General features: G+C 29.4%; 1 protein-coding gene across 7 annotated transcripts in view; it reads left to right on the top strand.

Annotated features, from left to right (window-relative positions):
- The window catches only part of LOC118190646 (CD109 antigen-like), a 418,585-nt gene that overhangs the window by 351,431 nt on the left and 51,463 nt on the right, over positions 1-15,691 (top strand). For all 7 annotated transcript variants that reach the window (XM_085823099.1, XM_085823094.1, XM_035361392.2 and 4 more), the window contains 5 exons: positions 425-530; positions 1,022-1,139; positions 2,253-2,366; positions 7,323-7,439; positions 9,242-9,370. In XM_085823099.1, the coding sequence (XP_085679225.1) occupies positions 425-530; positions 1,022-1,139; positions 2,253-2,366; positions 7,323-7,439; positions 9,242-9,370 (584 nt within the window). The remainder of the gene's footprint in view (positions 1-424; positions 531-1,021; positions 1,140-2,252; positions 2,367-7,322; positions 7,440-9,241; positions 9,371-15,691) is intronic.

The raw sequence follows: 15,691 nt of genomic DNA, 5'->3' as shown, positions 1-15,691 counted from the left end.
TCTACAGCCCTTCAAATTTTAATATAATTTTGACTCTGCAATAAAAACAAGATAAAGAATGGAAAAAGTTATTCTTTGTATTATGGGATTTACATTATGGTGTACATTAAATATGATTCATTTAATCCTTATTAAATACTAAAATTCCTCCCATTTTAAATTTAGGATTTGATATTAAAATAGGAGTGATGATAAAATATTTAAAATATTTGTATTTCATATTCTTGTATGTAACTTCTGATAATGATGTAATATGTTTTATTTATGCAATATGTTATTATTGTCATGCTACCCATTTGGGACCTTCATGCTCAGTCTTTTGCAGAGCTGCTAGTCGTAAGTAAAAAAAAAAATTAATAATGTTACATTGTTTTGGAAATGCATTAATAGTTTAAATTATAATTATTAACTTTTACTCTATTAGGTCCTCCTCAAAATCAGATAAACATTCCTGAGTTTCAGCGTACAAGAATTAACAGGATTAAAAAAATGTATGATAATACTTGGATGTGGAGGGATGTAAACATAGGGTATGCTTTTTGTTGTGCATATATATATGTGTGTGTGTGTGTGTGTGTAAAAACAGTTTCTATTCTATTTCACAGAAATTCATAATGCACTGTCTAGCTTACTATTATCATAATCTTTTCTTAATTTTTATCCTTCAGATAACTTCCAATTAAATTTTAAAATTAAAATTCAGGAGGTAAACAAGTCATTAGTTTTGTGTTAGGAAGGACCTTTTTTTTTTAAACTTAGAAAAATTTGTTTTCAGTCATTTATATTATTTTTTGTGTGGTAATTTTAGCTAACTACTAACAACCTTTATGCTTCATCTCCATGCTTCTATAGTAATCTCCTCTCACCAATAAAGGAAAACTGGTTTAACTTATTCTTTCTCTTGTTGTGTTTAATGATTTAATTAGCAACTTTTGTTATTAATTTCATATGATGTAAAAATATATATATAATTTTAATAGAATTAATGCTAGTTATACAATTTTTGTTTTGTTTTTGGCAGACCACTTGGGCATTACATATTCAATATACCTGTTCCTGCTGCACCTACATCATGGATAATTACTGCATTTGGAATGAATAGTGCTAATGGATTTGGTTTACTTCAAAGTCCTGTACAGGTACTTAATAATCAGTGGGCTAGTACCGTTTGAAACCATTTGGCTAAAATTTTAGTGCTTTATATTTTTTAATATTTTTATTTTATAAATTTATATATTGCCATTTTCTGTAATTTAATAAAAGAGAAAGTATAGTAAAGTATGTCCAGTATCCATGTAAATAAATTTATTTATAAGTCCTTATACTTTTTTAATTGTTATTATCATACTTTAGTTGTAAACAAGCTAAAATTTTCTTCTTATAATGTTGTTACAGAGAAATATTTCCCAATCTTTTCTGTGCATCCACAAGTGTTTGATTAATGTTTATGCCAATTTCAAATGTTATATCTCTGATACAAAATAAATTTATACCTATAAAGTACAGCGTGTATAGCATATTGTCTAAGGCCACAAACCATTCCTTGTTGCACTCCTTCAAATTTCATCTTGCATCCCAGTCACTGCTGTAGAAATGTTTGGTAAAGTAAAGTAAAGGTTTCCAGATTCAATGTTTTTAAGTGTAGAGAATCCAAAAAATTAAAAGTGATCACTGTGATTCACCCATCTACCTCTTAAAAGACCTTTGAAAAAAGGATTGAACAAATAATTTTTTCCTAATTGAACAAATTTAAAAGACAATGCATTATCACCCACCACATTTTAGTTCTGTTCATTTAGTTCTATTCATTTTAGATACATTTGTAGACACAGGAACCACGAAAAATTTGGCTGTGCCTGCTGAATTCACTGAAATTTCAGTTCTGAATCTTCCGACTGCTATTGGACATGCTATATGAGTCTCTTGGTAGAACGTGATAATTCCTTGTAATTCTATTTCAGTGTTCTGCAATCTCAGTGAATTTGATGCTAATAACTAAAAGGAAAGTTTTTGTTTTGGGAATTTTTGCTTTATATTACAACTTTCTTTTCCAAGAAAAAATATTAATGAAAGTAAACAATAAAATTTAAGAACAATATTATTAAAGTGGCTTAATATTTTAACATAGAAGAATGTTTAAATTTATTTATAATTTTTTCCTATGAGATTCCCTTGCTGTGTATATGTTGCAAATATCTGCATATACTTTAGTATTTATAGAGATTAAATACTATTGTGATTCTCTTTTACAGTTTTCTTTCACCAAACCTTTTTCTATGGTAGTTGAAATGCCTTCTAAATGCAATTTTGGAGAACAGATAGGAATTAGAATCACTATCTTCAACTACTTTCATCTTGAAATAGAAGTATGTGCATAAAATTAAACTGTTCTGTTTGTTTTTATATTTAAATATTATTTCATTCAAAGATTTTATTTAGTTTTAATTATACTGAAAACCAGGTTCATCATCATGATCCAGGGCTGGGAAAAGTGTATTTCCAAAACATATTCTGTCTTTATTTTTAATGCAAAATTCAGATAATTCACCTATTTATTTATTATATTTTTTTTTTAACTGAAAATATGATATTTTCTTATTTTATTCTCTAATATCTTTTTATTGAAAATCGTAAATTCTATTTATATTTAGAGAGAATCATGAAATTCTCAGGATCAAGTATTGGAAAATCAATTAAAAAAAAGTATTTCCAAAATAAAACTTACAATATTGTAAATTTACAATATTATTTTTAGTAAAAAATATGAGCTATTTTTAATATATTCTCATTATAAAGTACACTTATGCTTAAAAATATTTCATGAAAACTCAAAATATATTTCTTTGCTACTAATAGTGAATTAATTCAAGTATTTAAAATAAGTATAAAGATAATACATGATACTGTGGAAGGTAATGTGTAAATCAGTTAAATTATACACATTTAGGCAATTATATAATTTCAATCCAAATAAATTGTCCTTATTTATGGCAATTTTTTCCTTTAAATTCCTTGTTTGTTAATTGGAATTACTTTTAAGTCAAACTTACCAATTTGGACTTAATTTTCCATTTATGTAATTCCTCAATTTTCTGTTAATTCTACTACATACAAATCATAAATGTTAAAGGTTTGTTTGCTCTACATTTAAACATCATCTTCCACAGTATCATGTATTGTTTCAACATCTTTGTAACACAGTATCCACAGTATCATAACATAATAACACAGTATCATATATCATGTATTTTTCAACGTTTCTTGTTTCAGCGTCTTTAATGAGTTAATTATAGAGAATTATTTCTGTAGTATGGTATTACAGTCAAAAGTCGTTAATTTGGACACCCATAATCCAGATCTCAAAGCTAAAAACTTTCTGCGCATGCGCCGAGTTGACACATGCGCATAGGCGTTTACGCGTGTGCGTAAGACCTTTACGACTGCGCATATGTGTGTGCGCAAGCACGGAATGCGTTTTCGCTTGCTCGTTTTATGTATAACGGACCGTATAAGCTAAAATTATCTATTTCAGTTAATGTTGATGATTGCGTTGTTCCTTAATCTTTGAATTATTTCCGGCTTATTATTTTTTGCAGACTGTAAGAGCAATTTTATAAAAGTAAACTTGAACTTTCGATTATGTCAAATAGAATTTACGATACTGGAGCTCCCAAAGGATCTACAAAACAAAAGTATGTTCCAATGTCCATCAAACAAAAAGTGGAATTGCTGCAAAAAATGGATAAAGACATGAAGAAGGTGACAGAGAGGTTAGTGAAAACGAAAAAATTTCGTTTGACAAGTTAGTCGGTATTCTCGGCACAGCAATTACGGAACTTGAACAGCAGAACTTTGTAATTGAACAAGAAATTATGTCTCTCTATAGAATTAAAGAGAAAGTATTATCTCATAAAACGAAGCAACTTAAACAACTTACATTGAAAGAAATGTTTAATAAAGTAAACAAATAAATATTAAGCTTTTTTTTTCTAAATTTTGATACCCTTTATATCATAATTGTTCTTTATTTCATAAATTACGGTTTCATATTTTTAATTTTAGAATTTCTGCATGCCATCTTACGAGATTTAAACTGATGATCTATAATCCGGAAAAATCGATAATCCGGAATCGCTGAAGTCCCGACAAGTCTGGATTAACGACTTTTGACTGTATTAATTTATATTTATTTTTTTAATTGCTACACTAACAACTGACTCAGTTTTCTACAGTATGCTGTTTACAAGCAGTTTTCTCATTTATTTGTATATATATGCAATAGGTTTATATGCATTCTTTATCTTTTAAGTAATACATAATTTGACTTTTTTTCATATTTGTAGACTTTCATTAAATATCTATTGTGATATCTTTCCCTTCCCTTTCTTTCTTCTCCTTTCTCTCTCCTTCCCCCCCTCCAAAGAAAGGTTTGATACTTTTCCATTAATTCCAGTTTTTAGAGAGGTAACATGATTATGTATGTATATGTACATTTATTTAAAATTTTTATGTGTTCATTTAAATGTACTATTAAAACACTGAGAATTATAACATCTAGTGCAGGCTGTAAGGAAAAGTATTTCTTTATCTAACATTAAAAAAACTACTGATCTTGAGTGTGAAAACAAAGTTGATAATTTCAGAGACAATAAAATTAATCAATAAGGTAAATGTTTAAAATGCTTGCACAAGAATAACACAGTCCTGTTAGGCATAATTATCAGTTTAACCTTTTAGGTTGTGGTGCATGTTGCAGGAAGGTTTTGAAATGGCACACAAGTTTGTCTGAGCCCACTAATCTTAAACTCTTTTGACATATGTTGCACTGAGTTACATTAAGCAAAAGTGCCAAATTCAGCTAACAAAAACCATCTCTCCTAAATTCCAACCATCATTTGATAAAATTTTCTGAAATCTTGGGTTCACCAGCAGCTGAATGTAAAATCACTGAACACTGATAAGTTTAGTGCATTTAAATCATGGTGAGTGAGCTGGCTGCATGGGCATTTTCATGGTTTCCCTCATGTATAGTGTATATATGACCCAGTTTACGTTAGAAAGTTTGCTGCAAAGGCATCTATTGCCTTAGGTAGATGGTCTTTGAGTGTTTTGTCATAATTAAATAAATCAATTATATAAATGCTTTGTCATAATTAAATAAATGCTTTTTTGAAATCTGTCATTTCAAGAATTCAGAAATTTAATTTTGAGTTCAATTTTGTAATCTACTAATCTAAAATATATTAATATAATTTTTCTTGATCTTTATTAACTGTGATTAAAATCTTTGAAGACTGTCACACTCCTGTATTAGTCATATAAAACAAGCCTAGTAGTAGTAATTTAGGAGTCATAAAGCCTGTGCTCATATTTGGTTTATCTGATATCTGAACTGATAATCTTATAAATTTGCAAACATGTGAATATTCACCATTTCTAATCAAAATTATGCCACATTATTATAATGAATCAAATTTAATATGAAATGTGGGAAAGATTAAACCCATGAAAACTTCTGATACAAGAATGTATGAAGAATTTTTAAACACATTTTAGAAACCTTAAGCAGAATTATTGCTAATTATGATAAATTTAAAAGACACAATTACATATATCCTCCAAAATTTGCTGGAACTTTGAAACTTTTCAGATTGTATAAAAACGTGTAAACAAATTGCAATAAGAAGTCTGTATTACTGGAAAAAAAAAAAATAGAAGTCAGGTTAACAATCAAATATTTTAACGGGGGAGGGTTTGATTTTGAAATTCCTAAATCACTGTACATAGTGTTTTTTGATGCTGGTAAGAGTTAAAACAGATCATGCATCTGTATCTAAAGGTAGCTCAAATTATGGCATTATTTTAAAAAATTATAATGAAAAACAAATCAGTTTGGAATTCAAAATATAGTAAACTGAAAAAGTGATAGTGTGGGTTGCATGGGATATATGTAGATGAATTAGAAAAAGTAAATGATAGGAAAATACAAGCCACATTTTCACTATAGTTTTCATATTATGAAGAAAATACAGTGAAACTTCTATACAGCACATTTTTTAAGAAGTTATTGAATTATTTTTTATTCATTGGCCTCAAATTTTCATTAAATTCTCAGCCTGTAGAAATGGAATAAATTAATATAAAAGTAATTATGTAATTTGTGTTGGTTCATTGTACTTTGTTTACTTCTGTTAATGATTTCTTGGTTGAAGCAGGTTCTGCTTTTATAAAGGTATACTTAACAAACACTGTAGCGTTATGTTAGTTCCCTTTTGTTCAGGGCATTTCTGACTTACAATACAGTTACTTTCCCTTGTAAAAAACGCTCCTGAACTCTACTAGAAAGACCTATGATGCTCTTGACTAGAGAGAACGTCGTTAGCAAACTCCTCACACTACGAGTACTATAATTCATTTTAACACCTTATTTAAAGAACTGTGAATGGCAACGACTTAACTGAGGAATACGCATGCATAAAGAGATGAGATTTCTGTGAGACGCCTGTCAGAGAGAGTTTTGGGAAGCTCCGCCAGCGAGCTGAGGTGTGGAGACTTTGTTCTTCGAGTGATGACGAGTACCATCTTTGTTAACGTCTCTGATCGTGTCACCAGCTCGGATATCTACTAAAGTTTTTTAAATGTATTAATGTTGTATCTGTGATATGTTGTGTGATTAAAAAGTGATGCATCACCAATACCAGTGTTGATTCCGTTCCCACTGAAGCATCCACGATGTCACACCCTCATCTTTGGGAAGTATGTTATATTAGTATGTGATTTTTTTTATCATGGAAAGTGTAGTATTTTTTTTAATGTACAGTATAGTATGTATAGTATGTTTTTAATGTTGTAATGTGTTTTGAAATAAAATATGGTGCAAGAAAAAATAAAATTTCCTCACTAATAAATAAATAAATAAATAAATATTTCAATAAATTATAATTCAGGGTATAGTTCAATAATATACATAAATATATAATTTAACAAATATGTAATTTACTAGCAGAAAAGAACATCCAGTTATCTAGATTTTTAAAATATCCAGATAGGCTGCTTTTGCATATAATCCAGCCATCCAGAGTTCTTTTGAATATCTTATTAATGTGTACTATTTTGGATGAAATACAACTGTGTTTCAAACATACAATATAAAACTCAAAGTATGATTTCAATATAAGGTACTAAATGGGAAATACATGCTTTCTGATATATCCAGCTTGATCCTATATATGAAAAATTAAATTTTGTTAAAAAGTTATTTGTTAAGAAAAATATTTTTATTATCTCAATATAAGAAATAATCACTTTAAAATCACTTTTAGGCTGTTATAGTCTTAGGAATCTCACCACATTATAAGTTTGTCCATGTTGAACCATTTGGTGATGTTAAATCTTATGACCCACGGACATCATCTGAGGAGCATCATCATCTAATTTTTGTAAGTAATTTTATTTTTTTACTAATAATACATAAATGCATTTTTTCATTTAGATTATCTGGTTTGTATACTTTTGTTGATTAAGAACTATAGTTACTACATCTAATAATTTGGTAGTATATATAAGAAGGAATACAAAAGACATAAGAACATTTTTATAATGCAAACAAAAATGTAGACCTATTTTAATTATGCTTATGAATATAGAATTTTAGTCTTGCATTGGTACTGATTTTGTGAGCATATCATTATTAGAAAATGATAGCCATAAAAATATGCGCATCGACTCACATTAAATAATAAATAAGTAATATTAGTATGACACTAATATTGAGGAGTAAAATTAATCTGGATATTGAAAACCATACTAGATGTTGAATTCTGCACAGATAAATAACAGTTAATTTATAGTTTCTTTACAAAATTAAATTGGGTTATTAAGAATTAATCGGTATACATAAAAATAATGTGAAGATCTAATGATTGTGTTGTGACATTACGCTTTTACATTATTAGAGCTAAATCACATTATTTGGTGTCAGTGTTTGTTGAAAATGGTTGATAGGAAAGTATGTTAAATACTAAATTTTTTAAACAGTTATAAGACTTTAGCCCAAAATTTATTCAGTATATCTTGGAAGGCTTGTCACTCTAGAGTCCCCCCCCCCAATTAAGTGTACTGGCGAGCCTAGTGATCATTTTAGACAAACTAAAAGCTATTGTGAGCATTGAAATCTTTCATATGCTCTTATGCCATTGTAAGAAAGAGTTTCTGATAGTAGTTCCCATTGGAAGTTCGTAGCTAGTAACTCTGCCCTTTTCTTTCTATGAGGTATATCCTGTTCAGAGGCTGAATTCTTGGAACAACAAAATAGATACAATGATAGGGTAAGTGTGTCTTCTGAAAGAGAGCTGTGTAATTCTATTCACATTTTAGAAGTTATCAGCTTGATTTTGAGAGTCCTGTACATGCTTTTTGATGCCTCCCCCCCACATATACAGCCATGGTATTTATCAACTTGTTGAATATAATATCTTGCATTATTAAGTAATATCATCCTTTATATTATAATAATTCAATATATTATATTATAATCAGTCATATATTATAATGAATATTGAATCATTATATTATAATAATAAATATATAATTATAATCTAATATTATTAAATAATTATCTTATTGAAATATTTTATTTTAATTAAATTGAGATATGAGTATGTTAGATAATGTTTATCTAGAACTTTGAATGCAATGGAATTCAAATTGCATTAATTAGAATAGAAAATGTCTATGATATAGCTTCATTACATATTCAGTTTTTAAATTTTAAAATGGAAAATCTTGTGCTTTGTTAAAGGAGATGTAGTGACTTATTGTGATTAGATAATTAAATGCGCATTGAAGGTGCTCTCTTAGACCTTTATCTTGATTTAGATAATTTTGATAGGACTTTTATCTTGCTATAATCTGCTATATATATATATTTTGTAAAAAGATGCAATATTTACTATCATATTGTCATAATATTACATAATAAAAGTAAATATTATTACCTATAATTGCTATAGTTATTGCATTGTTAGTAAATTGCTTTCCTTTAGTTTCTTATTTATAATCTATGCAATTAAGAACCTTATCATTTCAAATTAGAATTTAAAATTATTATTATTATTATTATTATTTTGGTCCTGAAGAAGAAGAACCTGTATCTGTACCTCATAATAAGTAGAGTTTTATTCAAAGTCTATACCAAATTAAATGTTCTTACTAATCTAAAACCTATCATTCATTTATTTAGATAAAGTCTGGGAAATCTGCAGTTGTTTACATGCCAATTGTTGCAACTATTATTGGTGTTGCGAATGTCACAATTATGGCCAAGTCACAGATTGCTAAAGAAATTGAAACTAGGACTTTGACTATAGAGGTAACAAGTTCATATTACTATTATTTAGACTATTTTGTTATATAAGCATATTCTATACATATACAAAATTTGTGTATTTGTGATTTCCCAAAATTTTTGCTGCTTCATCATTTTCTTGTGCTACTTTTTGTGACATTAAATGATTGTTAGTATATCATAAAACGCTTATGTGTTAAAATAATATATCTATTAAAATTAATTTGTAATAAAAAACATTATTTAGGCTTAAATAGAAGCTGGCATCTGGGAAACCTGATATCATAGAGCAGGTGCAAACAATTTTCAGTGCTAGTTACTGGTATTTTCATGGTTTGATTGATTGTTTTGTTTAATCTTTTAATGATCAGTGAGTGGACATGCAAAATTTGTCTGATTGTTTTAACTAATGCATTAATGAGTACTGTGAAAAAATTAAACACCCACTTTCAAAATGCTTGGGAACTGGCTCAAAAAAATGAAAATGGACAAGATTAAAGCTTTTTTGCAAGTTGCATAAATGTGAACTGAGAGCATACAAAGTTGACTTAATAAAACATGGTACTTCTTTATAGCATAACCAAAACTCTCAACAAATCCTGCACAGAGTAGTACAAAAACATAATTTGAAAACATGAGCAATGAGTTTCAATTGAAACTTTCTGTATTTGTTGCTTGTTATCCATTCATATGGTCTACTGACTATTTAAATAAAATTTTTAAGAAAGAAATGCCGTCAAATTTGTTCTGATACTTACACAGGGACAAAATGAATCGCATTGATAAAGAAAGCTATTTTACCTCAATTCCTCAAAGAACAAGTAATTGAAATTTATAAATTCTCATTTTTTCTCACATTTGATGAGTCTACAGATGAATCATGTTGCAAATCTCTATGTTTATGTCTGCTATTTGAATGAAAGAGAAAATAAAATAACAATACAGTTTTTAGGATGCGCTGAAGTTGTAGAGACTACTGGCAATGTGTTGTATATCATGTACAAGATTTTTTCAATAAAATTAGTGTTTATTTAAAACATTGCTTTGCTCTTGGGACTGATAGAGCATTTAATCTATTCCAGTACAGCATTTACTTTTTACATTATTAAAGATGATATCTCAAAATTGTTATTAATTAAATGCATCTGCCACTCTCTGTACTTGGCTGGTTCACATGCATTCAAAGAATTATTATCTAATCTAGATTGCATGATTAGAGAAACTTTTAATTAGGGTCACCTGTCTGCTTTAAGAAAGCTGTCTTATGCAGATTTATATAAGAGAATAAATGATGGAAAGGATTCACTTCAGTTAATTTCCATCTCTGCACGCAAAATACTAGTGAGGAGCAAATGCATTAAAATAATTCTTGATGAAAGGGAGTCTTTAAAACTTACTTTCCAGATTGCTTCATCAGTATGTACTGAATATCTAGCTAGAGAACACCATAAAATGCATACAAATCTAACAAATGAGCTGCATTTGACATTCATAGCACCTATTTCATGATACTTTTTAGTCTAAAGAGTCGATTTACTTTTCCAATGTGACCATGTTAATCACTGTAAATTCTTCAGAGAACTTGGAGATTTTCTACACTCAAAAGAATAATTTAGCCTGAATATATAAATATCACAGCTGACATGACCTGTATGTCTATTTATTTACAAACACAAAATGTTGACTTTGGTTATTCTTTTTCATTTTGTATGGCAAATAAAGCTAATAAAATTCCAATGGAATCTCAAAATATTATTTATAAAAAATGTCATGAATTCTTAATTCCCTTGGAATTTGCAAATCAGTCTAGATTAGATATAACTGAAAGTTACTGGAGACAACCACTCAACATTAACTGCAATGGTATTTTTCTTTCTTGAATTCTGAATGATGGTTCATTATTTTGGAGTCAAGCTTTTAAAATTAAAGATGCTCTTGGCAGTTTTGTTTTAAAAGCACATAGCTGCGTTTGCTTTAGAAATTTACAGTTTATCAATAAGCAATGCTACTACTGAAAGGGTATTTTCAAAAGAGTCATTTTGACCAAAACCAAACTTCGAAATAGAATGTGTTTGGAACTCCTTGATTCCATACTTTGAATAAAGATGTAATTGGAACAAAAGGAAATCTTCTGTGTTTCTTTGTACCTCCATAACTTATGTTTACATATGGCTCAGATATATATATAAAGAGAAAGAAATGAATAGGATAAATGAACAAGATAAACGAACAGAAAATGAATAGGATGATAAAGAGTTATTAAACCCAATTTTCTTTTAAGTGATTGTATTAAAAATGAATTTTTATATGAATTTTATATGATTATATGATTTTTATATAATAGCAGATTAGCCAAATATGTTACGATAATATATTGTGTAATATATTTTATTTTAATTTAAGTTCTAATCAATTTATTTTAAAAGGAAGGAACATTAGAGTGTATTTATTGTGTTTGTTATATAATGTATTTTATTTCAAATGTTATTTGATTAGTTTTAAAGGAAATTTTTTATAACTGATAGATACTGTCTAAGCAAAATAGAGTTTAATCTTTACAAAGTCTGTTCATAATTAGAATAATGTATCTCACTGTATAAAATTCCAAGACATCATTCTTCACACGTTTTTCTCTAATTAAAATGCTGTAAAAAATCAATATTAAGTCCAAATGCCACCTTTTATTTATTAACTTAGGATATATATTAGTATTTTTTCTCTTTTCCTTGCTAAAAAATTCTGCTTAGATAGGGAGATTATATATATATACATAAAGATGCTATATCTGATTTCAAAATTTAATACTAGGAGTATTGTTTAAAAAAACGGTATGTACTCCAGTTATTTGCCTTTTATGTAAAGAATGATTTAAAACTTTTCCTTGAACTGATTGTATTATTGATTGATATGCAAATTCTCTAAAAGCAATGGTAATAACAGCAAAATATCCCAAAAGAGTGCAAAACAGAGTTATGCACCTTAATACTAATATTGATGATTTTATTGCTCTATAAATTTTATTTTGAAGTCAGTTTTTCTACCAATTATGTGGTTATAATGAATCAGTTGATAGCTTGCATGCCATGTATTGAGTAATTAAACAGAGAAAGAAATGAAATTCATTCTCATTATTTTAATATTGTTAAGAACTAAACAATCAAAATGACTCAAAAATCAAAGCAATGTCAGTTTTCTAAATATCAACACAATGAAATTTAACAGGGAGAGAGCAGGGTTTTTGTTAATAATATAAATCTGATTTAGTCCACCTAGCAGATGGAAAATTCATCAAAAAGCATTAACAGTTAAAATACAGTAATATACAATGAATTTTAAAAAATGAACTGCCAACTCAAAAAAATTAGCAGAAAAGTGGTTACAATCCAAATGTGGTGAAGCACTTAGTAATGGATGTGAACAAATTAAATTTTAAATAAAAACCTAATTTAACTGAGATTTAGTAAAATGAAGAAACATGTATTTAAATAATGGCAAATTAGCTATTTAGTTTTAAAATATTCATCAAAACTAAAGTACATAATTACACTCATGTCCATAAATTAAGGATAATGCAAAATCAGTCAAAAGAAGAGTTAGAAGCAAAACAAATTTGACTTATTTGTAAAGCTTATTTATTAAACAAAAGGTAAAGAGCAAAAAAAGATGCTATATGTTTGATATTATTAAAAAAAATTAGCGATTTTTTCTACCTGGAGCAAATAACAAAAAAAAAACCTATTTACAAAAAACCAATGTTACATGATTGGTATGATTGTTAATACATTGTATGTCTCCCAGACGATGCAATACAGTCCGTACAATGCCTAGGCATGCTGAGTACCAAATTATCGATCTGATCTTGGGGGATATTACACCACTCAAAAAACAATGCTCTCCGAAGTGCCGGTAGATATGTAGGAGGAGGTTGATGGGCTGCAACTCATCGGCCAAGTATGTCCCACACGTGCTCTACCATATTCAAGTCAGGTGAGAATGCTGGCCAGTCCATACGGGTGATATCCTCCGATTGAAGGCATTCGCTTATGATGTTTGCACGGTGAGGATGGGCGTTGTCATCCATAAACACAAATTGTGCGCCCATGGCGCCCCGAAACAAACGTACATGTTGGTCCAGAATGACGTCCCGATAGATTTGGCTCGTCATGGTTCCAATTTGAACATGCAGATCAGTTCTGGAACCCAGAATAATTCCACCCCAAACGAGCACTCCTGCACCACCGTAATGGTGTGTTTCAATGATATTTTCTTGGTGGTAACGGGTACCTGGAGCTCTCCATATGAAAGTACGGTGAGAATTAGACTAAAAGCTAAACCTGGACTCGTCGGAAAACATCACACAAGCCCATTGTTGCAGTGTCCACAATGCATGCTGTCTACTCCAGGCTAACCGCAGGCGACAGTGAATAATGGTAAGTGGAATGCATCTGACAGGTAGGTCTACAAGCATATATACCAATCTGCCCTAAACGTCTGTACACGTTCGGCCTCGAAATTGTCGTACCAGTGGCTGAAGAGAGCTGACGAGACAGGTCTGAGGCTGTGCTCTGCCTGTTTCTTTTGACAGTAACTGCCAAATACCGGTCCTCAGTCGGCGTTGTAACTCTGGGGCGACCTGTACTGTAACGTCTACTCACATTACCATCATCTTGGAATCGTTGCCAAAACCTGGAGATGACACTCTGGGTAATTCCAAGTTCGTCTGATTCCCACATTCCAGACGGCCGATAATTCTAAAACATAAAAAATTATCCAAATGCATCCTTTGTGTCATAACTATTCAGTTATTGCACTGAAATGCTTATAAAGTGCCTGCGAACAATTTTACTTCTTTGCCTGTATTCCTTATATATCACTCTCTTACACTCTCGTCATTGTGACGTACCATCGGTGTCATCTGGTTACTTCCTGAAATTTGCATATGATTCTTGAAGATCTGTGTAGTGATTTTACAGGTGATATATTTATTTTAGAGTTTGATTTCCGCGACTCTGAATTATCCTTAATTTATGGACATGAGTGTAAAATGACTAAGAATTGAATTACAGTCCGTAACTTATGAAACCAATGGACATTGTATTTGGAATGACATCAGAGGTCATGTGAATATACGTAACTATGACCTCACAAAAATTCCAATTCTGATGTCATGTGCTACTTTTTGCAACTTTTTTACTCTTCTGCTATTTTAGTTGAAAATTTTCTGGCAACACTGATTACATGTTAAAATTATTAAAATTAAAAATATGAAATGATACTTGTGAAACAATAAAGCAGTTATGATTTTAAGAGCTTCAAAATTTATGTGGGGGGACTCTCAAATATTAGCACTTGTTTTGTTTCATTAAAAAAAGTGCTTTTTTATATATATATATAAGTTGCTTATGCAAGTTTTATTGTATGTTAACATTTTCTGTTTAATTTAATACTTCTCTGCCTATGCTTATGCAAGCATTTTTAAAAAATTGTGCACTGTCATTCTTTCTTCCCAGTTGTGTCAACCAAAGAAAGCCAGTGTGTGAAATATTATGCTCCAAACAACCATTGGTCTTTGTGGTTCACTCCTTGGTTACTGGGCCAGATAACATAGAAATATGCTGTTCTCCCCTCCCTGCATTCATTCATAAAAGCTGAAAATGAAATCTTAGCAGGGTAGTTTTGTAGGTGTTAAAGGCAGAAAGAACACGTAGGAAGGTTCAATATCATAGTGAGTAATGATACTTTTCAGGAGGGGGGGGGGGTATGACCTCAGCTAATCAGAAAGAAAATCAGCTTATGGTTCTCTTACTTTTGCCTGAATATAATATTATCCATTTTTACACTGTGTGAGAAAAAGGAAAAATTTAATGGAAGATCCAGATAATAGATTGCTTCAGTTACAGAATGTCTGGATTTTAGACTTTTCACTGTTCATTAATTGACAGTTCTGAAAATCTATTTTTAATTCTATATCTTATTTGTGTGTATGTGTTTGTGTATATATGTGTGTATAGATTCTGATGTATATAACAATGCATTTTTATATTTATTTCTTTTCAAAACTATACATTTGTTAGTTTTCATAATTATTTTTATATTTGTTTATAAAAATATAATTTTCTGTTCGTTTCTTGTATTGTATGAAATTCAGTACTGTTGCATTCTTGTTAACAACTTTAGTTTAAGTTTTTAACATTCAACTGCAGTTTAAATAACTGCTGTTAATGCAACTGCAGTTTAAATTGTTAACATAATACTGTTTGAAGTACTGTTGATAGTATTGTATTCTTAAACTTTTCAAATTATAATGTAGCAAACTATACAAGAATATATAAATAGCTAATGAAG

This window comes from Stegodyphus dumicola, chromosome 1, assembly GCF_044657685.1.
Source record: "Stegodyphus dumicola isolate Sdum_Otavi_A_Nest chromosome 1, ASM4465768v1".
NCBI lineage: Eukaryota > Metazoa > Arthropoda > Arachnida > Araneae > Eresidae > Stegodyphus > Stegodyphus dumicola.
This window is presented reverse-complemented; position numbering and strand designations above follow the sequence as displayed.